Genomic DNA, 19360 nt, shown 5'->3' with positions numbered 1-19360 from the left:
AAACACCTTTATGAAGGCTGTCGTGGTTTAACCTCAGCTGGCAACTGAGCACCACACAGACGCTCGCTCACCCTCCCCCCCCGCTGGTGGAGTGTGGGAGAGAATCGGAAGAGTAAAAGTGAGAAAACTCGTGGGTTGAGTTTAGAACAGTTTAATAATTGAAATAAAGTAAAATAATAAAAGAATATATAAAGCAAGTGATGCACGATGCAATTGCTCACCATCCGCCAACCGATGCCCAGCCAGTCCCTGAGCAGCGGCCCCCCGGACAGCTTATTTTAAAAAGAAATCCCAAAACTGAAAGACCTGAACAGCTTTGAGTCCCAATTTTGTTTGTTCGCAGAAGTTTTTAAAGGTTTCTGTCCCTGAAAATGGAGTTAAAACACAAATTCAGTTTGGAATTTTTTGATTGCCTCAAGCAGTCCAAGGGCTGCCAGCTGCCAAAATAGGTGATCCCATCATTCCCTGGTGCCTTACTTGCTGATCAGACTGCTCTTTTTTTTTTTTGCTGGATCCGTAAAGCTGTGTAGCTGTGCGGCTGCATGGTTGCTGGCTCACAAAAGGAGCAGGGAGGATTGTACAGGCTGAGATAATGGGGTGCTAGAACTGTTGCTTTTAGGGATAGTGTGTTATGGCGTACATTTTTTAAGTCAGTTGGTAACATACAACATTGAAGTGAAGTAAGCATCTTTCAAACCAACATGTTCAGAACTTTTTAAAGAACGCGATGCTGTAGCCTGATGAAACTGGATGTGACCACACAGGGACTACACATGGTTTTCATGGGGTTTCAGAGCGAGGAAGGGCCTACGTAGATACAAAGGCTTAGGCCTGCAGGCTCAGGCTGACTCTATGGTAAACTCATTAAGTCAGTTTCTTTCAGCTCTTGACAGTTTTCAAGGAGCTATTTGATTGAAACTTACTCTTTTGCTGGAATTTCAAATAAAATAACTTATCTGGGGCATACAGTGAATATACTCCAATGATATCTGTAAAACTTAATGTGTTACCTGGTGGAGTGAATTTGCTTTGTGTGCCTGACTGTGTTTTCTGGATCTTTAATTCTGTGTTCTTTTGGACTTGCTCTAGATTATGGCTGGATTTACTGAACTTATTGATCGGTAAATCCAGCTGTTTAAGTTTGTATGGTGTAACTGTAGAAAATCAGGCTCTTTCTTTTCTGGACTGTTTGCAAGTTTTTAGGTGAAACTTTGCTGCTCAATAAAATTTGGCTTGGTATGAACGGCAGATGAAGTTACCAATCAGAAGATGTCAATATACTCTCATTGTTCTAAACTGCAGCTGAACTTTTAATCTCTGAAAGATGTTGATGGTTGTATGTCCTTGACTATATTATCTGTTGTTTTAGCAAGTAGAATATTTTCAAAAGAAAATAATTTATTGAAGTAGTTGTTTTTTATGTCCTGATTAATTTGTATATGCTGTTGTGATAATATGTGCTTCACAAATAGAAGATAAGAACTGATTTTATAAAATAATAGAATGACAGTCTTCTACCTAGTTAAGAATTTATGCAGAATCATTGCTTGTTTTCTGAAAACTGTATTTTTAAACTCCTCTGAGACAGCAAATAAAATTACTAGCAAGACTATATTATTTAAAATTAAAAGTATTAATTTGGCGGAAAACCCGGAATTAGAATTTATATCACCCTCTATTTAAAACAAAAAGCTTCTGTTTTTTTATAAGTAACTACAAGGAAACAGCAAGCAGCCCCACAAATAGGGAAAATCTCTTCCTAACTACTGTTAAATATCTAACCTCTTTTCGTAAGCTTAAGAGTAAACAAACTGTTCTGTCATAACATTTGAGGGCTTCAGCAGACTTAAAGAAGATTAAAACTGGACAGTTGTAGCTGTCAGTGCCCCCAGCTGTCAGCTCCTCCACTGTATCAGATGTCAGAATTTCAATCGTTAATAGTATGGAACACAAGGCTGATTGCATTTACCTGAGTATGCCAGTCTGCAAATTTTTTTGGCTGAGGTGTATACTCAGCCATCAGAGTGTTCAGATGTTCTAATTTTTGACATGGTGACGTCCATCAGAGGAGTGGGGCAGACAGATGGGAGAGGAACGGCTTCAGTCCTCTCATCTTAATCTATTACTGTAAGCCTGCCAAAGCCTGAGATGCTGACTGTACAATGTGTATGTGTAGAAATATGACTGTAACTGTAATTAAACAATTAACATCATTAGAAGTTTTAGGTTTTCATCAGAAAGGCTGTGTTTTAATTTAAAAATGTTTACAATATTCAGTGTTTTCATGTATTGTAAAATAACTTTTTGATATTAAGTAGTTCATGGGAGTATTATCCACTGTGGCTTGACATCCTATAAAATAGAAACTGTAAGTAAAGCCTTCAAATATTTGAATGGTAGGGCCAGCTGTCTTATTTTCTTGTGGATGTAATGGGGGTTTATATATTTAAAAAATTGTTGTTTTCGCGCTTTGATTTCTACAAGGTTTTATCCTTTTGTATAGTAATTAAGTGTTTTTTATTAGTATAATGCACATGAAGAAGACAAATACACTTATTTCTTTATAGTTTTAGAGACAAATTAAATATATTAATGGTTAATTTAAGGTAGATTATTAACCTAAATATTGTTTCCACTATACACTAGGGGGGGTTGGTGGTTTTTTTTCCCCTCCTGGTTATTTAATCGTTTTAGCAATTTTGCAACATGTTTGAAAGTGCAGCTTTTGCAGTCACCCTAAATTTGACATATTGTAATTTGTTGCTTATCTATTCTTTATGCTGATTGATTTGAATCCTTTTTTTTTTTAAGTTTTAGGTTTATATTTATTGATCCCTTTTTCTTGTGTTTGTTAATTGTTACCACTATTGGCAAATTCAGATAAACCTTACTGTTTTTATAGGTCTGCTAATACATACAGCTTTAAAGTATAGTGTAAACTTTCATATACTAAGTAATTTGTCTAAACTTATTGGCAGCATTTCTAATCTTGCTAGAATTGCTAAGTGGAGAGCCTTTTTAAAGTCGTTCACGTATTCATCTACTGCAGATGTATGCTACCAACTATGTATAAATCATGGGGTTTTTTTCACTTACATGGTCACATGCAAATATGCCATGAGTGATTTTAACTTACTAGAGTAGTATCAGCACACTGTATTCTGCAAACTAGATTTTTTTAAATAAACTTAGTTATGAATCATTTGTATTTTCTGAAAACATTAATTGAGACACTTTAAACGCTTGCTCTTTAGAAGATACAGAATTATGTTGCTTTTTTCACATGCTGTTTGAAGTCTCTTTTGTTAGTAATTTTCAGTTACAAAATCATGTCTTGTTAACACTTTTTCCCCAGAAAATCATGCAGATTTCATTTAGAAGTCTGAGAAACTTTATTTCATAATTTTTATTTTGCTAAAACTTGAAATGATTTAAATTTTTATTATTTCATTACATACCCATAGTAGTAACTTGAGGTCAACATCATGTAACATAACAGTAATATAAAAATGGAAACCATAAAAGCTTCAAAATGCTTACTTTATTTGAAAACAACTTTTGAACTTTTAAAAATACTTCCTTTTTGTTGCCTTGAGCAAACAAAGAACAATTTTGAGACGTTGATGAATGTAGCTGGACCCACTTGCCAGTTTAAAGAATAGAGTGGAGAGCCTGGTTTCTTTCCCACCTCCAGCAATCATTCATTAGATTAGTGTGGTCTGGTTCCTTTACAGTGTATATTCTAAGTTACAACTCTGTTTAGTGCTCTCTCTTTTTCCTCCATTGCTTTCTTGGCCACCATCAGCGCAGCTCAGAAGCTGATTTCAGTGCCCTGTTCAAAAACCCACTAAATCAGTGGAGATCTCTTCATTGACTCTGGGTGATTAGAATCAGTTTCTGCTATTTTTACTTTGTCATTTTTGTCTCAGCTTATACATTGAAACAGTGTAATTAATGTGAGGTGTTACGAGTATTCAGAAAAGAAGGTAAAAAATACATGGAGAAATACATAGAATGGAGGCCCAAGATAATGAATTGTATTGGTCCTTGCTGTTTTCTTCCGTTGTTCTTGCTCCTTCATTTTTCCACTTCCCTTAGCCTTCTCTGGCTCATCTTTGCTTTTCCCTTGTTCTGTTTCTCTTCCTGCTCCAGGAAGTCTTAAATGGAGATCAAATTCATAGTGTCTATTTACTCCCCTTTCCTAAGTGAATTTAACCCCTGAATTAATTTTGGTGAATTTAACTAGTTCACCAAATCTTTCAATATCTAAGGAATACTTTGACAGTGAGACTGCTTTTTTTCTTCATTAAAATAATAACTTGATATCTAGCATTGTATTTAGAGAAACATATGCTGATTTCTTCAGACAAGTAAGCCTACTGCCGAGGAGGAGCTGGAGTTGATTTTTAGGGAGAGGAAGAGGTTTTTGAGGTGAGCTGTCCTGCTAGAAGGAAGAATTGGGTGGAAACTAGCATACTATGAATATTGAGCCAAACTTTTTAATTCAGTGTCAGGAAAAAAAGATAATTCTGCTGTTGATTAGAATATCTGAAGGGAGATGGTTCATGCTGAGATACACAGGAGAGTGAAACTGGCTGCAGAGGTTTGTTTTTCCATGAGATACCCTGTTGTTTCGGTTTCCCCTTGATTCACCATCATTTAGTCATCTTGGTTTTGTCAGGCTTCAGTGATTACTCAACTCTCCTGCTCGGTTCAAAAGTTTATTCCCTCCAGGTTTTGCAACAATCTGACAGTCTTGTGTTCCATTCTTTTATAGACACAGCTCTTACTGTCACTGCATTGCCTCTGCCACTAGACAGTTGGCTAATAATATGCAACAGATATTAAAGTAAAACTACCCACAAAACCAGCTCTTACAGAAAGAAAGAATGGTAGGGTTTAATTTACTGTTTTCTAGAACTGAAACAGTTTTGGCACATTTAGGCTGGAGTTAGCATTCCTATTGCTTCTGAAAAAGGTACTATCAGCCTTGGAAATACTAGCAGTGTTTTTCCATTTCTGTTGCTCAGCAAAGTATATTAAAATAACAACTGGAGTTTTCTTGAACAAGCCCACAATCGGAGGATTGTTAAATTAATCTGTAGGGAAGTTTATTCTTATGGATGACAATGAGATAATAAATGAAAAAGTTTGTTTTCAGATGTCTTTAGAAACAAATGTTGAAAACCAGGTACATAAAAGCGCAACTCAAAGGCATGAGGATATTGACCTTCTTTGCAGTGCTTTAGTTACCTAAAACTCATAACCTAAAGCTGTCTGGTTGTGTTTTGCTCTCCTGGGCTTAGGTTTAAATGTTAATATGGCTGGTACTAACTGCTGGCTATAAAATGATCATTGATTTGTGAAGGGTACAGTCTTTCAATAAATATAGTGGAGATACCCAACATAAAAGCTGCTTTGACTTCAAAAAATTGTACTAGAATTGCTTATATTTGAAGTCATTTGATTCCAAAGCAACTAGCACCAACTCTATGTAGGTAGTCTTAACTGTTGTTATTTCTTAACAGTCATACAGTCTTACAGTCATAAAATAACATTACATTGATCCAGAATCAGTCAGTCATTTGTCTTTGTATCACAATGCATTCTGTTTGGGCTTTGTATAGCTTGTATATTGATTTCTCTGAATATTACTGTTAGTCTTCATAATCACACTGAATGGTGGAATAAAGTAATTAATGAAATAATCTGAAGTATTTAAAACAATGACATTTTTGTAATTTTTCTTCTGTTCAGCTATAATCCTCTGATAATCATGGAGCCATATTTTCCTGGTTTTAAGCCCGTGCAGCAGGACTGTGAAGTCACTCTTGAACTCGCAAGTGAGGAGACTCAAAAAACTAGAAATGCACAAAATTCTAGGACGGGGTCTTATGGTGTCAGTATTAGAGTCCAAGGAATTGATGGACATCCTTACATAGTACTAAACAATACAGAAGGATGTTTGTCAGAAAATCCCCCTCCTTCTGGAAAAGAACAGCAGGTCATTTCTCAGACTGTAAGCAAGCCAGCCACAGACTCCAATACTGCTTTTAAGTTGGAGGACAAAACCAGTGAACACACAAAGTTTCCTGGAACACAGCACATGCAACCCTGCATGCTTAAAAGCCTAAAGATAACCAATCTGGATGAAAAGGAAAAAGAAATATCAGATTTTAAAGATGGAACAACTAAATCCTCCAATTTGTTGAACTTTCAAAGACATCCTGAACTTTTACAGCCTTACGATCCTGAAAAAAATAACTTGAACTTGGATAATTACCAATCTTCTGTGTGCAGTAAATCTAAATCTTTTGCAGATGAAGATAAAACTGAAACAAAGCCTTGGATTTCCTCATCTAAAGTAGCGTCCCTACAGAAAACAAATACATATCTTGCAGAGCCAACCAAAGCAAATTCAAAAAAGATACATTTGAGCAGATCAGTAGAAGACCAAAATAAGCAGCTGTTGGATTGTCCCAGTAGCATGATCAGCCCCAATGAAGTGTGTGTTTCAGAATCATTTTCATCTGCAGGAGGATCCCCATGTGTTAGTCCCACTGCTTATCCGGAGACAAGAAAACCTAGACCAGATGTTCTTCCCTTCCGCAGACAAGATTCAGCTGGGCCAGTATTGGATGACTCACGAAGATCATCGTCCTCATCAGCTACTCCCACTTCTGCAAATTCCTTATACAGATTTTTACTTGATGACCAAGAGTATGCCATCTATGCAGACAATGTTAATCGGCATGAAAACAGAAGGTATATCCCATTTTTGCCTGGAACTGGCCGTGATATTGACACTGGTTCGCTTCCAGGAGTAGATCAGCTAATTGAAAAGTTTGATAAGAAAGTTGATCCTCACAGAAGAGGTAGGTCAGGAAAAAGGAATAGAATTCATCCAGATGATCGTAAAAGATCAAGAAGCGTTGATAGTGCCTTGTCATTAGGGCTTGATGTAAATTCAGATTATTTAGGTGAATTCAGTAAAAGCTTGGGTAAGTCAACTGAGCACTTGCTGAGACCATCTAAAGTTTGCCTTCACAAGCAGTTATGCAGAGATCAAAAGTCACCTTCCAAAGTGATGAAGATTTCTGCTCGAAGTATTGGAAAATTGCAAATGCCTGATAAAGACATTCAGAACAGCAATTTCAGTTCTTTGCAATACCATAAACAAAATGGAGCTGATACTGAGAGCTTGATGTTTAGGTCGTCTACACTCCCAGGACAGAATAAGAGAGAGGAAGTTAGAACAGTAACTTCTACTTTGTTGTTGCCAAGCAGAATCACAATTCCGCCTGATTCAGGAGCCAAGAAGATTTCTGTAAAAACATTTTCATCCATCCCTAATATACAGGTAATTTTGAATTTACTCTTTAAGTTGTGTTTTACACTCCAGCATACTAAAACTGTCATATTCTTAAATGCGTATTTTTCTGCTCTTCATTAGAACAAATTCCCATCACAGTACTTTCAAATGGGATAGCAGAGTTGTTCTGGAGAAATGTAAATACAAAAATTATTCCTGTAGTTGCAGGTATAGAAAACATGGTTTGTAAAACAGCTTATTCTTGTATGGGTGAAGGAAGATGGTGGGGCCAAAGAAGATTATTGTAAGTGATGTTGTGATGATTCTTTAGCATAACTGCACAAAAATAGAATCCTGAAATACATGTAACTCCATGCAAATTATGTTTTCTTTCTTTTGGTGTGGAGTATGCTTTCTTCTTGCACTAAGCCAAAACTCCAGTGGATCGTTGTGAACTTTAGGTCCACAGTACATAAATTTTTTCATAATGGAATAGAATAGAGAACTTCAATTGTACAGGTTGTATTTACAACCCTCATAGGATTGTATTTTTTGACATTTTATCTTGTCCTTTTAGGCAACTCCTGATCTCTTAAAAGGGCAGCAAGATCTTGCGCAGCAAACGAATGAAGAGACTGCTAAACAGATACTTTACAATTACCTTAAGGAAGGGTTAGTAAACATAGTTAACTTTTGGAGAGGAGATTGTATTTTCTCAGTGTTTATCTTCTATTACATTTAAAACATGAAACTGTAAAATCAAAGCTATAACTAAATGAAATGTCTGTTTCATAATTCTGTATCTCAGCTGTGTCCTTTAAGGCATTATAGGATCTCAAAATACCCAGGCAATCAGGACTTATGTAAGGTATCGTACAGGATTTGATTAAATGTGCTTGACACTTGTGAATCAGAATATGTTTTGTCTTTTAAATACTTCTGGAGTTAAACTTCATGTGTTACGGAGGTTCATGAAGAATTCAAATCATACCTCATGGGAGTTTAAGCTTGTGGATTTTTTAAACAACAAAGTGTTCTCTCTTAAGGTTTGACAGAAGCTCTCTTGTTGCTGTGCATTTAATCCTTTGTAATCCACCTGTAACTTTTTTACTTGGTATTTTCTAATGATAACTTATTGAAAGATGAAGGAAGGAGAAATGAATTAAAATATACATGAATGCACTTAAAATTTGTTTGCATTCCTGATGTAGCAGGTTCTGGGAGCTGTTGAAGTATTATTTTCTGGTGCAGTAGTCAGGACTTGAAAAATCTAATACTAATTACTTCTAATTTCAGTATTTTTGAATAATATACATGCTGAATACCTGTCTTTCCACAGCTATAGTCTTGTAGAAGAGAGTTGCAATTAGAGTTCAGTGATTTTTTTTATTTTTTTTTTTTTTTTAAAAAAAATTGTTAAAAAAATATTTTTCCCCCAGCCTCTCTTTAAAGGGTTTAATGAAATCATAGTTAAGATAATTTCTGACTGTTTCATATTAGATTTTTTTTATCTTATGGTGGTGATTTTCAGTAGTTTGGACACTGAATTTGTTTTGATGTTAACAAAATAGTACCTTTGATCATATAATTGCTTACTTGTACTGTATGTTTTAGAAGTGCTGATAATGACGATGCAACAAAGAGGAAAGTCAACTTAGTTTTTGAGAAAATTCAGACTTTAAAGTCAAGAGCTGCTGGAAAGACACAGGTAAACAATTTTTAAAGTTGCTTTGGCTTGTTTCATAGTGATACAGTGTTCAAACAGGGCTTTAAAAATTTGAATCCCCTCACTGCTTTCAATTACATTATTCTTGTAGTCCCTCAGTAGTATAGCTTGATTTTAATCATGCACTGAGGTGACTTATGGGAAATCTTTTTGTTAACAATTAAAAAAGAATGTAAAGGAGTCTACCATGAGAACCTCTACATTTTGCTTCTACGTTTAAGAAGGAGAGAGATGCAAACTTAACATGAACATCAAAAGGTTTTTGGGTCGAAGAAAAAGCTAACATACATAGCTTTAAAAAATAATGGCGAAGCATCTTCTCATTATAGTGACGTAAATAGATATATATAAGTGGAGAGAGTATTTTAATTTTTAATTTAGAAAAGCAGTGATCTAGGATATTGTTTAAAAGTCATATTGCAATAATAGCATTTGACAATCTGCCTACTGAAAAGTTTTTGTTTCCTGCTGCGTGGTGCACTGTTTTTTCAGTTCTAAAGCAAAGTGAAGAAATGCCCAGTTGTTGCAGTGATGGCATAAGAAGGATTAAATGCTTACTTTTGGTGGTTATTTTATTCTGGGCTATAATTAGTCAAAATGAAAATATAAAACACATCTTAAGAAATTACCAAAAAACAGTGTTTGAAAATCTGTCTTGACATATAAGCATGAATCCCTTTGATGTCCCTTTTGTGTAATTGGTGGTATCTCAGTCAAATTTGGCCCCAAGTATTTGTGATTTAATTCATATGTTGCCTAATTTGAATTTTTCTTTAGGTTTGTATATTTTCTGTATTATTGGCAACATGCCTTGAGCAATCACCAAGAAGTTTTATGAAAATAAAATCATGGTTCCTTTGAAAATATCAGCTTGGCTTGACCCATATGAAAAGTCCCTGGTGAGCTCAGGCAATTGATGCTACACTTTATTAACCTTCCTTGTAGCTTTACTTTAGATTTTAAAAAACAGTTGTCAAAGAACATCTTGGCTTTGTGGGAATAAGCATATCTATTTAATTGTAGGTTTTGGATTCTTCAGCTGAAGTAAAAGCATTGGTGGAACAAAAAGCAGAACTTGAAAGGAAAGTGGAAGAATTAGAGAAAAAACTGGATCTAGAAATTAGGGTACGGCACTTTGTTGTTATAAAGCGTTTGACTATTTCAAATATACTGTTCTAAGTAAGTGACAACTGATCAATGAGCTGAATCTTTTTTGCTTCATCTTCTTTTTAATCCAGATATACCTGTGCTTTTACAGAAGACTTTTTATTTTAAGTGTAGTTGCTCATAGCATAGTTACCCTTTTAAAGAATTGTCTTTCTTAGTATTTGAGAAGGAGTTTGGAGCAGTGAATAAAAATGTTAGGCACATGCACATAAAATTTCTTAGGTATCTGCAGAGGTAAATGTTAATCTGTTGACTGCAGTGAGGCAGTCACATGGAGTGAGAGACAAACTGTATTACTCATTAGCTGCTGTTTCTTAATTACAGTGTTATTTTTGCAGTGCTGAATTCAAAGTGATTAAGTACAGCCGTGCTCTGAAGACATGAGAAGGACAGCTTGGCTTCTTTCAGTTTGCATTTTGAGTCTGTGATGAGAATCAATATACTTGAAACTGATTAGATAGTACTGAGGAGGCTTCACTTCTCACATTTCTAATAAAAAATTAGAATAATTTTTAGAATAATTAGAATAATAAAAATCGTGCTTGAAACTGATTAGATAGTACTGAGGAGACTTCACTTCTCACATTTCTAATAAAAATCGAAAAGCAGTGCTTTTTGTGTTTTAATAAACATTCCAAGCTTTTAATATTCATAAATTAATAAGCACTTCTACAAGTGAAAAATATCAAAGTCTTGAAATGGCTTCTTTCATATAATAAAAAAGAGCCTTTAATTTATTTATGCTTAGTCTATTATCTTGCTTAACCTTGGTGTACAAAATTCAGAATCAGCAAAATTCCAAAGAAGAGAGAGATGCTACACGAGCAAGCCTGAAAGATCTTCAGCTGCAACTTGATGAAAGTATATGTGAAAAAGAAGCCTTAAAAAAGCAGCTGGACGAAAGCGAGAAGGAACTCAGACAAAACCTAGAGGAGTGAGTTAATTCTAGAAAAGTTATTCATTGGAATTTGTACCTTTTCTTAAACCTTTTAGGTTAAAAGTACCTGTGTCTTCAGAATATGTCAATGGAATCAGACAGAGTGACATTTGTTATTGTAGGAAATGTTTCTACTGTTTAAAAACTGCATGTTTTTAGAATATCTGGAAGGAAAAGAAAGATTGCTGAATTTACAGTCTTCCTCTCTCTTAGTGTGAATTGCTTTTAATATTTCATGGTCATAATATATAGTTTAAGTCTTTAAAATATGGAAACACTTGAGTGCCTTAGTCAAGAACATAGTATCAGTTTTAAAATAAAATACAACTTTCCACTTAAATATCTACTTAAAAGAGTTCTCATTTTTCCTCTTCTGACATTTCATTTTTCTGCCTCATTATATCCCATTCCTTGTGAGGAACATGGGAATAGATACTTGTATCTTTTTAGTACTTGAAAGAACAAATTAGTATTTCTACAAATTAAAAAATCCTGTCTGATTTTTTCCTGATGAGGCTTTTTCAAGTGAAGATGGAGCAGGAGCAACACCAGACTGAGATCAGAGATCTTCAAGACCAGCTCTCCGAGATGCATGGTGCACTGGATAATGCAAAACATACTGATGAAGGGGAGAAAGATTTTCTGATTGAGGTTAGTTATAAAGTACCAGAAGAAGGATGAAAAAATCGAAGGAATTGCCTAAAAAGTGGGAACCAAGATACAGGTAGAAGAAATACATTCCTTAGCTTTTCCTGTTCTATCAATCCAAAACAATATACCATTATTGGATGACCTAAGAAAGCATGTTGTAATAACTACATTAACACTAAAAGGAATACAAAGTGTAAGTACCATCGTTTTACAGAATAGGAGGACAAATAACATAATGGTTGAGGGACAGCTGAGTTATCTACTATTACCAGATAATCATCTCAGTCTGTTTTATCAATTAGATAGGATTTTGGGTCAGAACAGGGAAGATCAGTTTAAAGAAGGTGTACATGCTAGCAAGGCCAGATGAGATTCAACTAAGAAAATTAAAACAACTCACCAAAGCAGTCTAAATTGTTGACTCCCTATTGCTGGGACCAGGGAGAGAAGAGAAGGGATAGAGTCTGAAGAGGAACAAAAGAGTTACGGGTTTTCTGTCACTTTGGGATGAAAAAGGAATTGGCTGTAGCCCTGGTTATAGTAATATACTGATGATGAAATAGAGAACACTGCTTATTAAATTTGTTGATAAGGGTGTGTAAGAGTATCAGTGCTTAATGGTTCAAGAGGAGGATTAGAATTCAGAATTATCTTAATACTTTGTAGTACCAAAACAATTAACTTCTCTTGATACTAGTGCAAAGAACTAGCTTAAGAAATGGAAGCTGAATGTTAAAATACAAAATAGGGAGCAAAAGCATAGACAGTAGATCTCAGGAATATTAAAGATGTTTGTATGCAAGACATGATGAGTAGAATAACTACCTTGTTTTGTGTAGGTGAGATTTGATTGCTCTCTTAAATTATGGTCCTAAATCTCAGGCACTGCAGTTGAAAGTTGTACATAAGTAGGGGAATATCTGGAATGATGGTGATAGTACTGAAAAACATTACCTATGAAGAAGGACTTTAATCTGAATGGAGGAGTGAGGGAAGAGTCAAAAGCACATCTTATTTGACATTGCTATAAAGGAGATAGTGATGAATTTTACTATGCTGTGTGGGGATATAGTAAGAAATAAGAGACTTAGCTGCAGAGATTTAAAGTAAGTGTTGGAAAACATTTTCTATCAATATGGATAATTAAACAGTGGAACATGGCTATCTGGGTTGGTAGTAGAATCCCTTTCATTGTAGGCTTTTAAGGACAGAATAGATGATGTGTGTCAGGAATGGTTTAGATGTACTGATCCTGCTTCAGTGCAGGGGAAGTTTACATTCTTTTTGAAAGTGCAGCTTGAGAAATACCAAATTGGATAATTCTTGAAGCTGTACATTTTGTATTGTTGCTGTTATTTTATTCTGTGTTTGTATACATGAATGTGTGTATTTATTCTTCAGATTCACTGACTACACACTTCCTTCCCAGCAATTTGTACAGGGGAACATGGTGGGAGGAGGAAGGGTATAAAGGCATGGACTCAGTTGGGAAGCACTTGTTTTGTCTTCAGCACTTGCAGAAGCAACTTTCTTTATTCTTTCCAGCAGAAAAGACAATAAGGAATTATCATTGGGTTCGCTTCTCTTGCAGAGTGGGAAACAAAGGTTTTTCTTTGTTCTTACCTACCTCTTTGCTACAGAAGGTAGGACTGAGGGAGTTGTTAAATTGCAACCTTAGTTTGACTCCTGCTTTATTTACAGACAGCATAACATACACCATCAAAATCTTTTCATAGTTTTGCAGCATCAGATATGTTGACCCGTTATAGAAAACATCAGCTATATGTTAGACTTCTAATAACCTTAGGGTTTGGTAAATTTGTAGCTTACTATAAAAACGCAAAAAACACGTCAATCATACGAAACGAAGTTGGCCTTGGGGAGCTTATACTTACATGCTTTCCTTCTCTGAAACACAAACATAACATCCATTGGAGCTATTTGTCAAGCAATTGTGTTTAATTTTGTTCTTTAGGAGCTGATGCAAATGAAGCAGGATCTGCAAGAAGTATTAATAGCAAAAGATCAACAAGAAGAGATTTTGAGAAAGAGAGAGCGAGAGCTTACAGCTTTAAAAGGAGCACTAAAAGAAGAAGTATCTAGCCATGACATGGAGATGGACAAACTTAAAGAGCAACATGATAAAGAATTGCTCAATCTACAACAGAGCCTGGAGAAAGCAACAGAGGTGAAATAAGTGATTACAATTAATCTCTGCAGGGAAAAATCATACCTCTCACAGATGTACCATACTAGATGCTTTCAGATACTAATCTTTTCTTAGCAAAATAAATAGGTAAAGATTTGGGCTAGGAGATTCTTAGCTGCTGCTAAGTTTTATTTCATACACTTATATAATGTTTTGATTGTTTGTGGCAACTGAGGTTGTGGCCCTTTCTTCAAGCAGTTATTTACTGTGTTTGCTTCATTGCAAACTTTGAGAGAGGATAGATGGGAGTATAGTACAGAGGACCATTTACTTGTCTTGGGTTAAATGGGATCACTGAAACCTTGAGGATGCCCTGAAGAGTGCTAGTGTGCTTTGTCAGTGATGCTGTTGAAATTACAGTTTTGGAGCTTCTAGCAGTTCTCTGCAGTTCTTTGCAGCCCACTGTTCCTACCTTCAGCTCCTTGGGTCACGTCCTGTTCCCTGGTTACATTGTCCCACCTTGTCCCTTGAACTACTTGCTACTAGGGGTTTTTTTGTTTTATTTTGTGTCCTTTTCATTTTTTGAGCTTGTCTTTTTTACTGAATGGTCAAATGAGTGCCAGCACAAGGGAAACAGCAGGGAGTTGGTGTCTGGAAGCAGACAGGAGGAAAACAGAACTGAAAGAATTGCCTCTTCCAGCATCAGCAGGAAGTCTTTGTGAGGGGGAGAATAGGAGCAGTTTTCAGATGTGTGTATCTGTTACTGTTTTCCAAAAGGTGTCCTTTGTGAAGTTTATCTTTGCAGAGACAGCAGCTAGGAATGTATTGAAAGATTTTTTTTTTTGTAAGGGAACAGTTCTCATAAAATCTTGAGCATTATTTTTACAATGAGAGTTACTTGTGTCTTTTCCATATGCCCTTCCCTCATTTTATTTCTGTCAAACTTTTGAGAAAATTTCTAAAGGCAAACTGTGCTTGACCAATGTAAGTCAAAATTGTAGGCCCAGTTTTATGCTTAGAAACGTCCATGCTGATTTATATCTTTTACCCATACCTCATTGGTGTTAGGTGAGTTGCAGTTATCCTACTAGTCATGGCCAAAAACATAACATAGAACTGAATTAAAATTAAGCTTGAAACTTGAAAGAAGTTTCCAAAGCTTTATATGCTTTATGAGCAAATTAGGAGCACATATGGAAGATGCTGGATAGATATTGTATGACTGAATTCTGATAAACAGTATTCTTTTACAGGATTGTTTTTAAATGTGCAATTTTCTTCAGTGGTTAGAAAAGTTTATATACACTGGTTTGTTTATGCAGCCTAGGACTTCTACTTGAGATTGTTTTGGCTTTGCTTAAATGTGTTGTTTCTCTTTGTTTACATCATCATGAAGATATTTGACTCATCTGAGCTGCTTGAACTGAATTAATTTTTTTTCTTTGAGAGAAGTAGAACATTTAAATTATCATTTTTTTATTATACAGTAATTGTAGTGACAGCTTAACCTCGATGAACCATCTTTCAAAGTTACTGCATGGTAATTTACTGTATTTCAATTATGGAACTGTAATTACGACTGACAAGAAATGAAAGAGTAGTCTGTTTGGCATAACAATAACACAGTCTGGGAAGTGGCTCTATGACTGGGTTGCTGTAGCTTAGAGATAGTTATAAATAGCATTTATTTACTTGCATGACATAGTCTATCTAATAGTAAATTTAATAACATGTTCAAAAGTTAAATTTAATTAATTAATGTTGCTCTAAGCACCAGTGCTGCACTTCCGATTTTACTTCAAGTGATTTTTGTTGGTTTTATTTTAAGTCAAACTTTTATCATGCATAATTGGAAGGTGGTTTTTTGTTTTAATCTCGCTAGTGTTAGTACCCTTAATGATTTTTTGAAGCCCAGCATTATCTCTATGCCTGCTGGTTGAGATTAGTTGTTGAGTTTGATATATCATCTATCAGGAAAGTATAACCAGTCTCTGCAGGGAGTTAGATGAGTGATCGGCTGTGATCTTACATATGATGTTAATTATTTGTTTTATAATTTTTCTGGAATACCCAACAGTGTGTGTGAAAATCATGTTTTACACAATTGAAGCTGCTTGACCTGTTAAATTATTTTTTTTTTTTTAATATTATTGCAAGCTGGAAACATTTATGTCGGATGGTGGGATACAAGAAATTTACATCAAAGATTAGTGGAAAGGGCCATTCTGTTGTATTTAATGAGGAAAACAGGTGTGTAAATGCTGTAACAGTGGTTTATCATACAGAAAATATGGATACTGATGTTTGATAGATCAGGGTATCTCAGAGTTTGTATGTACAAGGTTGTTAGTTCTTATGTTGCTTCTATATCATCCAAATTGGTACACTGAATAAAGATGATTTGTGATAATATGTATTGGGCCAAAAAGGAAGTTTTTGCAGGGAGAAAGGAAGTAATTTTTGTGCCAGTGTTAAATCAACAGAATTTTTCAGCTGCTGCAGATGTCAGATAGGTTGGCAAGTAATGTACAGTGCATTTAGTCTGTGTGATTAGAATGCCACATAGATCTGTTTTGAAATCACGTTAGAAACATACTCAAGGTTATCTGATAGGAGAACAGAGCGGCGTTATTTGTCATGTGCGATTCTGTTCTCATGCTCACTGATGTGATAGTAGGTTGTGTTTTTTTTGTTTTTTTAAATAGAGATTGTTATATAAAGCCACAGATATTAAGATACTAGTTTTCTTTGCTACAGTTTACCTTTTTAACTCATTTTTGTGTTATGTCTTTTACTTGTGGTGGTCTTGAGATGGCTGTGATTGTTCTTAACTTCATTGCTTGTTTATTAAGACTGAGACCAGACTATTTCCATTTAACAATAGTAAAAGTTTTACTCTTCCATAACTTACCTCTGTGGGGTAATAATTACCTTTAATTTAATAATAAATTTAAAAATTAATGTCTCTCTAATTAAAAATTGATTTCTCCACCACCGCAAGTGCTAGAGCAGAAATGAATATGAATCCCCTCCTGGTTTTAATGTAGTACAAAAATTTGTATTATTTAGTCTGACCCTACAACGCAACAGGCCAGAATTTTACTACTTAACCATGAGTGTTCTGCAACTGTAGATGAAGTGCCACTGTTTCAGTAAAATTTGGAAATAGCTTTTGGAATGTAATACTGTAGGTAAAAGGTTGTAGCAAATTGCAACTAGTACTGTTCAAATTCCACTGAAACTGTATCAGCTCGGGAGTGCAGTTGCAAACTGCACAGCACTGTCAAATTTATGTCTGTTTTGAGAAGCAGTCTGCACAAATGATGTTGTTCAGAAAAAGCTGTAATCATCACATTATGAAGAGGCTTATCTAAGCCTCATCTTGACTGATTTACTCAGGGTTCATCAAACTTATGACCTTGTCCTCAAAATGATAAAACAGACGCTCAGACTTTAGAAGCTGATTCATTTATCAACGCATTTAAGAATGCAATGAAGCTTGTGGTCATGTGAGCTTTAACTGTAATGTATGTGTTAAGCCATGTGATATGATTGAAGAGAAGAAGGAATTTTACTAGAGCAAGTGGTAGGAACAGTAAAAGACAGTGGTTACCTTCTGCACATGTCATGAACTAAAAGTGTACTGCTTTAAAATAAGAAAATAATATAAAATTTTGAGAACTGTAGATGAGAACAAGCTTTGGTTTTGTTTTTGTTTTTTCCCCATCTGTATGACGTGATTGTGAATTTAGGTGAATCTAGCACAGACCTGTAAAGAACTTTGAAATGAAAGTTAATATTGTATCTTTTTCTACCTAACCTGATAATATGATACTTCTTCTACAAAGCTAATAGAAATCTCCCACATAGAGCAGAAGCTTAACAAAAACTAACTTAAGCATTGTAAATGATACTGATACATACTGTGTATGCCTTTCTTGTAGAAATGGCTTGGCATATATAGTTTAAATGTAAAATGAAACATAACTAAATTTAGTATACTCTGAGAACCTATTTTGGAATAATGCTGTACAAACACCAAACAGTGGTTACCCGAGTTACTCAGGGTAAAGTGAAGACATAACTGATTGTGGAGCATCGCAGAGACACTTTGGTACATAAAGTGATAAACAAATTTAATTTATGTAACTGTAAAATTATATATATGGAAAAAACCAATAGGATCCTAACTAACTTGTGCCACTCTAAGGTGAAATGTTGGGGTTATAATAAATAGCTCTATAAGAACATCATCTTGATAGCAGTAAAAGATACAAATTATATGATAGGAATTACTTGGGCATAAGAACATCATTATGCCCTTGTATGCATATATCCATAACTCATCTGAATCTGCATCCTGAATGCTGTGTCTGAGTCTAGTCCGTTCACGTCAGACAAGATACACAACAGTTGGAAAAGATTTAGAGAAGATGAACCAGGATTTCAAATGCCACTAGTGGGTTATTTCTGTCCTTTGCTTGCCTGAGGCAGCCTTTGCCATGTTGAAATAACCCCTTTTTTTGTTGTTGTTGTTTCACTGGTAGAAACCGGTTGGTAACGGATCTAAACTGTATACAGAGTCAAAGAATAGTGGAGTGACTGGTCCAAGTCAATGTTTCCTCTTTCATGACCTGCCCCTCCACCCCCTTTCATTTTCTGCCCTCCTTTACCAGCCCTCTAAAAGCCTGGTATGTTTTTGATTGATTGATTTCCAGTGTGGTCCTACAAACACAGATGGAGTGGGGGAAAGAGAGGGAGGGTGCACAGGCAGAAGTGTGATGGTGGAAGGAAGGCTGCAGGCACTCCTTAAATAGGCATCATTATTGGAAATGCATATTTTAGAACTGTATATGGAAAATCTGGGAGACAGATTTGATTTGTTTTGCTGTAAGTGTCTGTTCTGTGGATGGAAAGGAAGCCGTTTGGTAATAGCATCATGCATGTTTTTAGGCACCCATTAAATGAAATACCAAACAAGTTACGGAATATTAGCTGTGTTGTCAACAAGAATAATAAACATGCCTCTAAAGCGCACTGAAGATGTAACTTGGTGACTTTGTCTTTGGTGCTAAAGCAAGCTTTTTAGGTTCCAGCTCCTCTGGTCTTTCATTTCCATGCAATTTACACCTCCATTTATTTAGTGGGGACGTGTTTGTTTGGATGCAGACAGTACCATGAAACTACAACTGAGTGTTTTTTATACTGTATGTAGAGTCAAGAAAGTCTCTGAGTAAAACTGTCCTGCAAAGTTCTATTTGAGTTGGATTGGACCACATCTAAACAAGACAAAAAAAAAAAAAAAAAATCTGTTTTATCTGTAACAGTTATTGGTGCTGGTTTTGGCTGGGATAGAGTTAATTTTCTTCACAGTAGCTAGTATGGGCCTATGTTTTGGATTTGTGCTATATGAAACAC

General features: G+C 35.3%; 1 protein-coding gene across 2 annotated transcripts in view; it reads left to right on the top strand.

The window, feature by feature from the left end:
- The first annotated feature begins 5762 nt into the window (after window positions 1–5762).
- CGNL1 (cingulin like 1) overlaps window positions 5763–19360 on the top strand; it is a 55095-nt gene continuing 41497 nt past the window's right edge. For both annotated transcript variants that reach the window (XM_009280360.2, XM_009280359.2), the window contains exons 1-7: window positions 5763–7360; window positions 7890–7984; window positions 8927–9020; window positions 10062–10163; window positions 10991–11139; window positions 11658–11793; window positions 13769–13981. In XM_009280360.2, the coding sequence (XP_009278635.1) occupies window positions 5777–7360; window positions 7890–7984; window positions 8927–9020; window positions 10062–10163; window positions 10991–11139; window positions 11658–11793; window positions 13769–13981 (2373 nt within the window). In that variant the 5' untranslated portion in view covers window positions 5763–5776. The remainder of the gene's footprint in view (window positions 7361–7889; window positions 7985–8926; window positions 9021–10061; window positions 10164–10990; window positions 11140–11657; window positions 11794–13768; window positions 13982–19360) is intronic.

This window comes from Aptenodytes forsteri, unplaced genomic scaffold (assembly GCF_000699145.1).
Source record: "Aptenodytes forsteri isolate BGI_AS27 unplaced genomic scaffold, ASM69914v1 Scaffold83, whole genome shotgun sequence".
Taxonomy (NCBI): Eukaryota; Metazoa; Chordata; class Aves; order Sphenisciformes; family Spheniscidae; genus Aptenodytes; species Aptenodytes forsteri.
The sequence above is the reverse complement of the archived record's forward strand: the minus strand, read 5'-3'. Positions and strand labels throughout refer to the sequence as shown.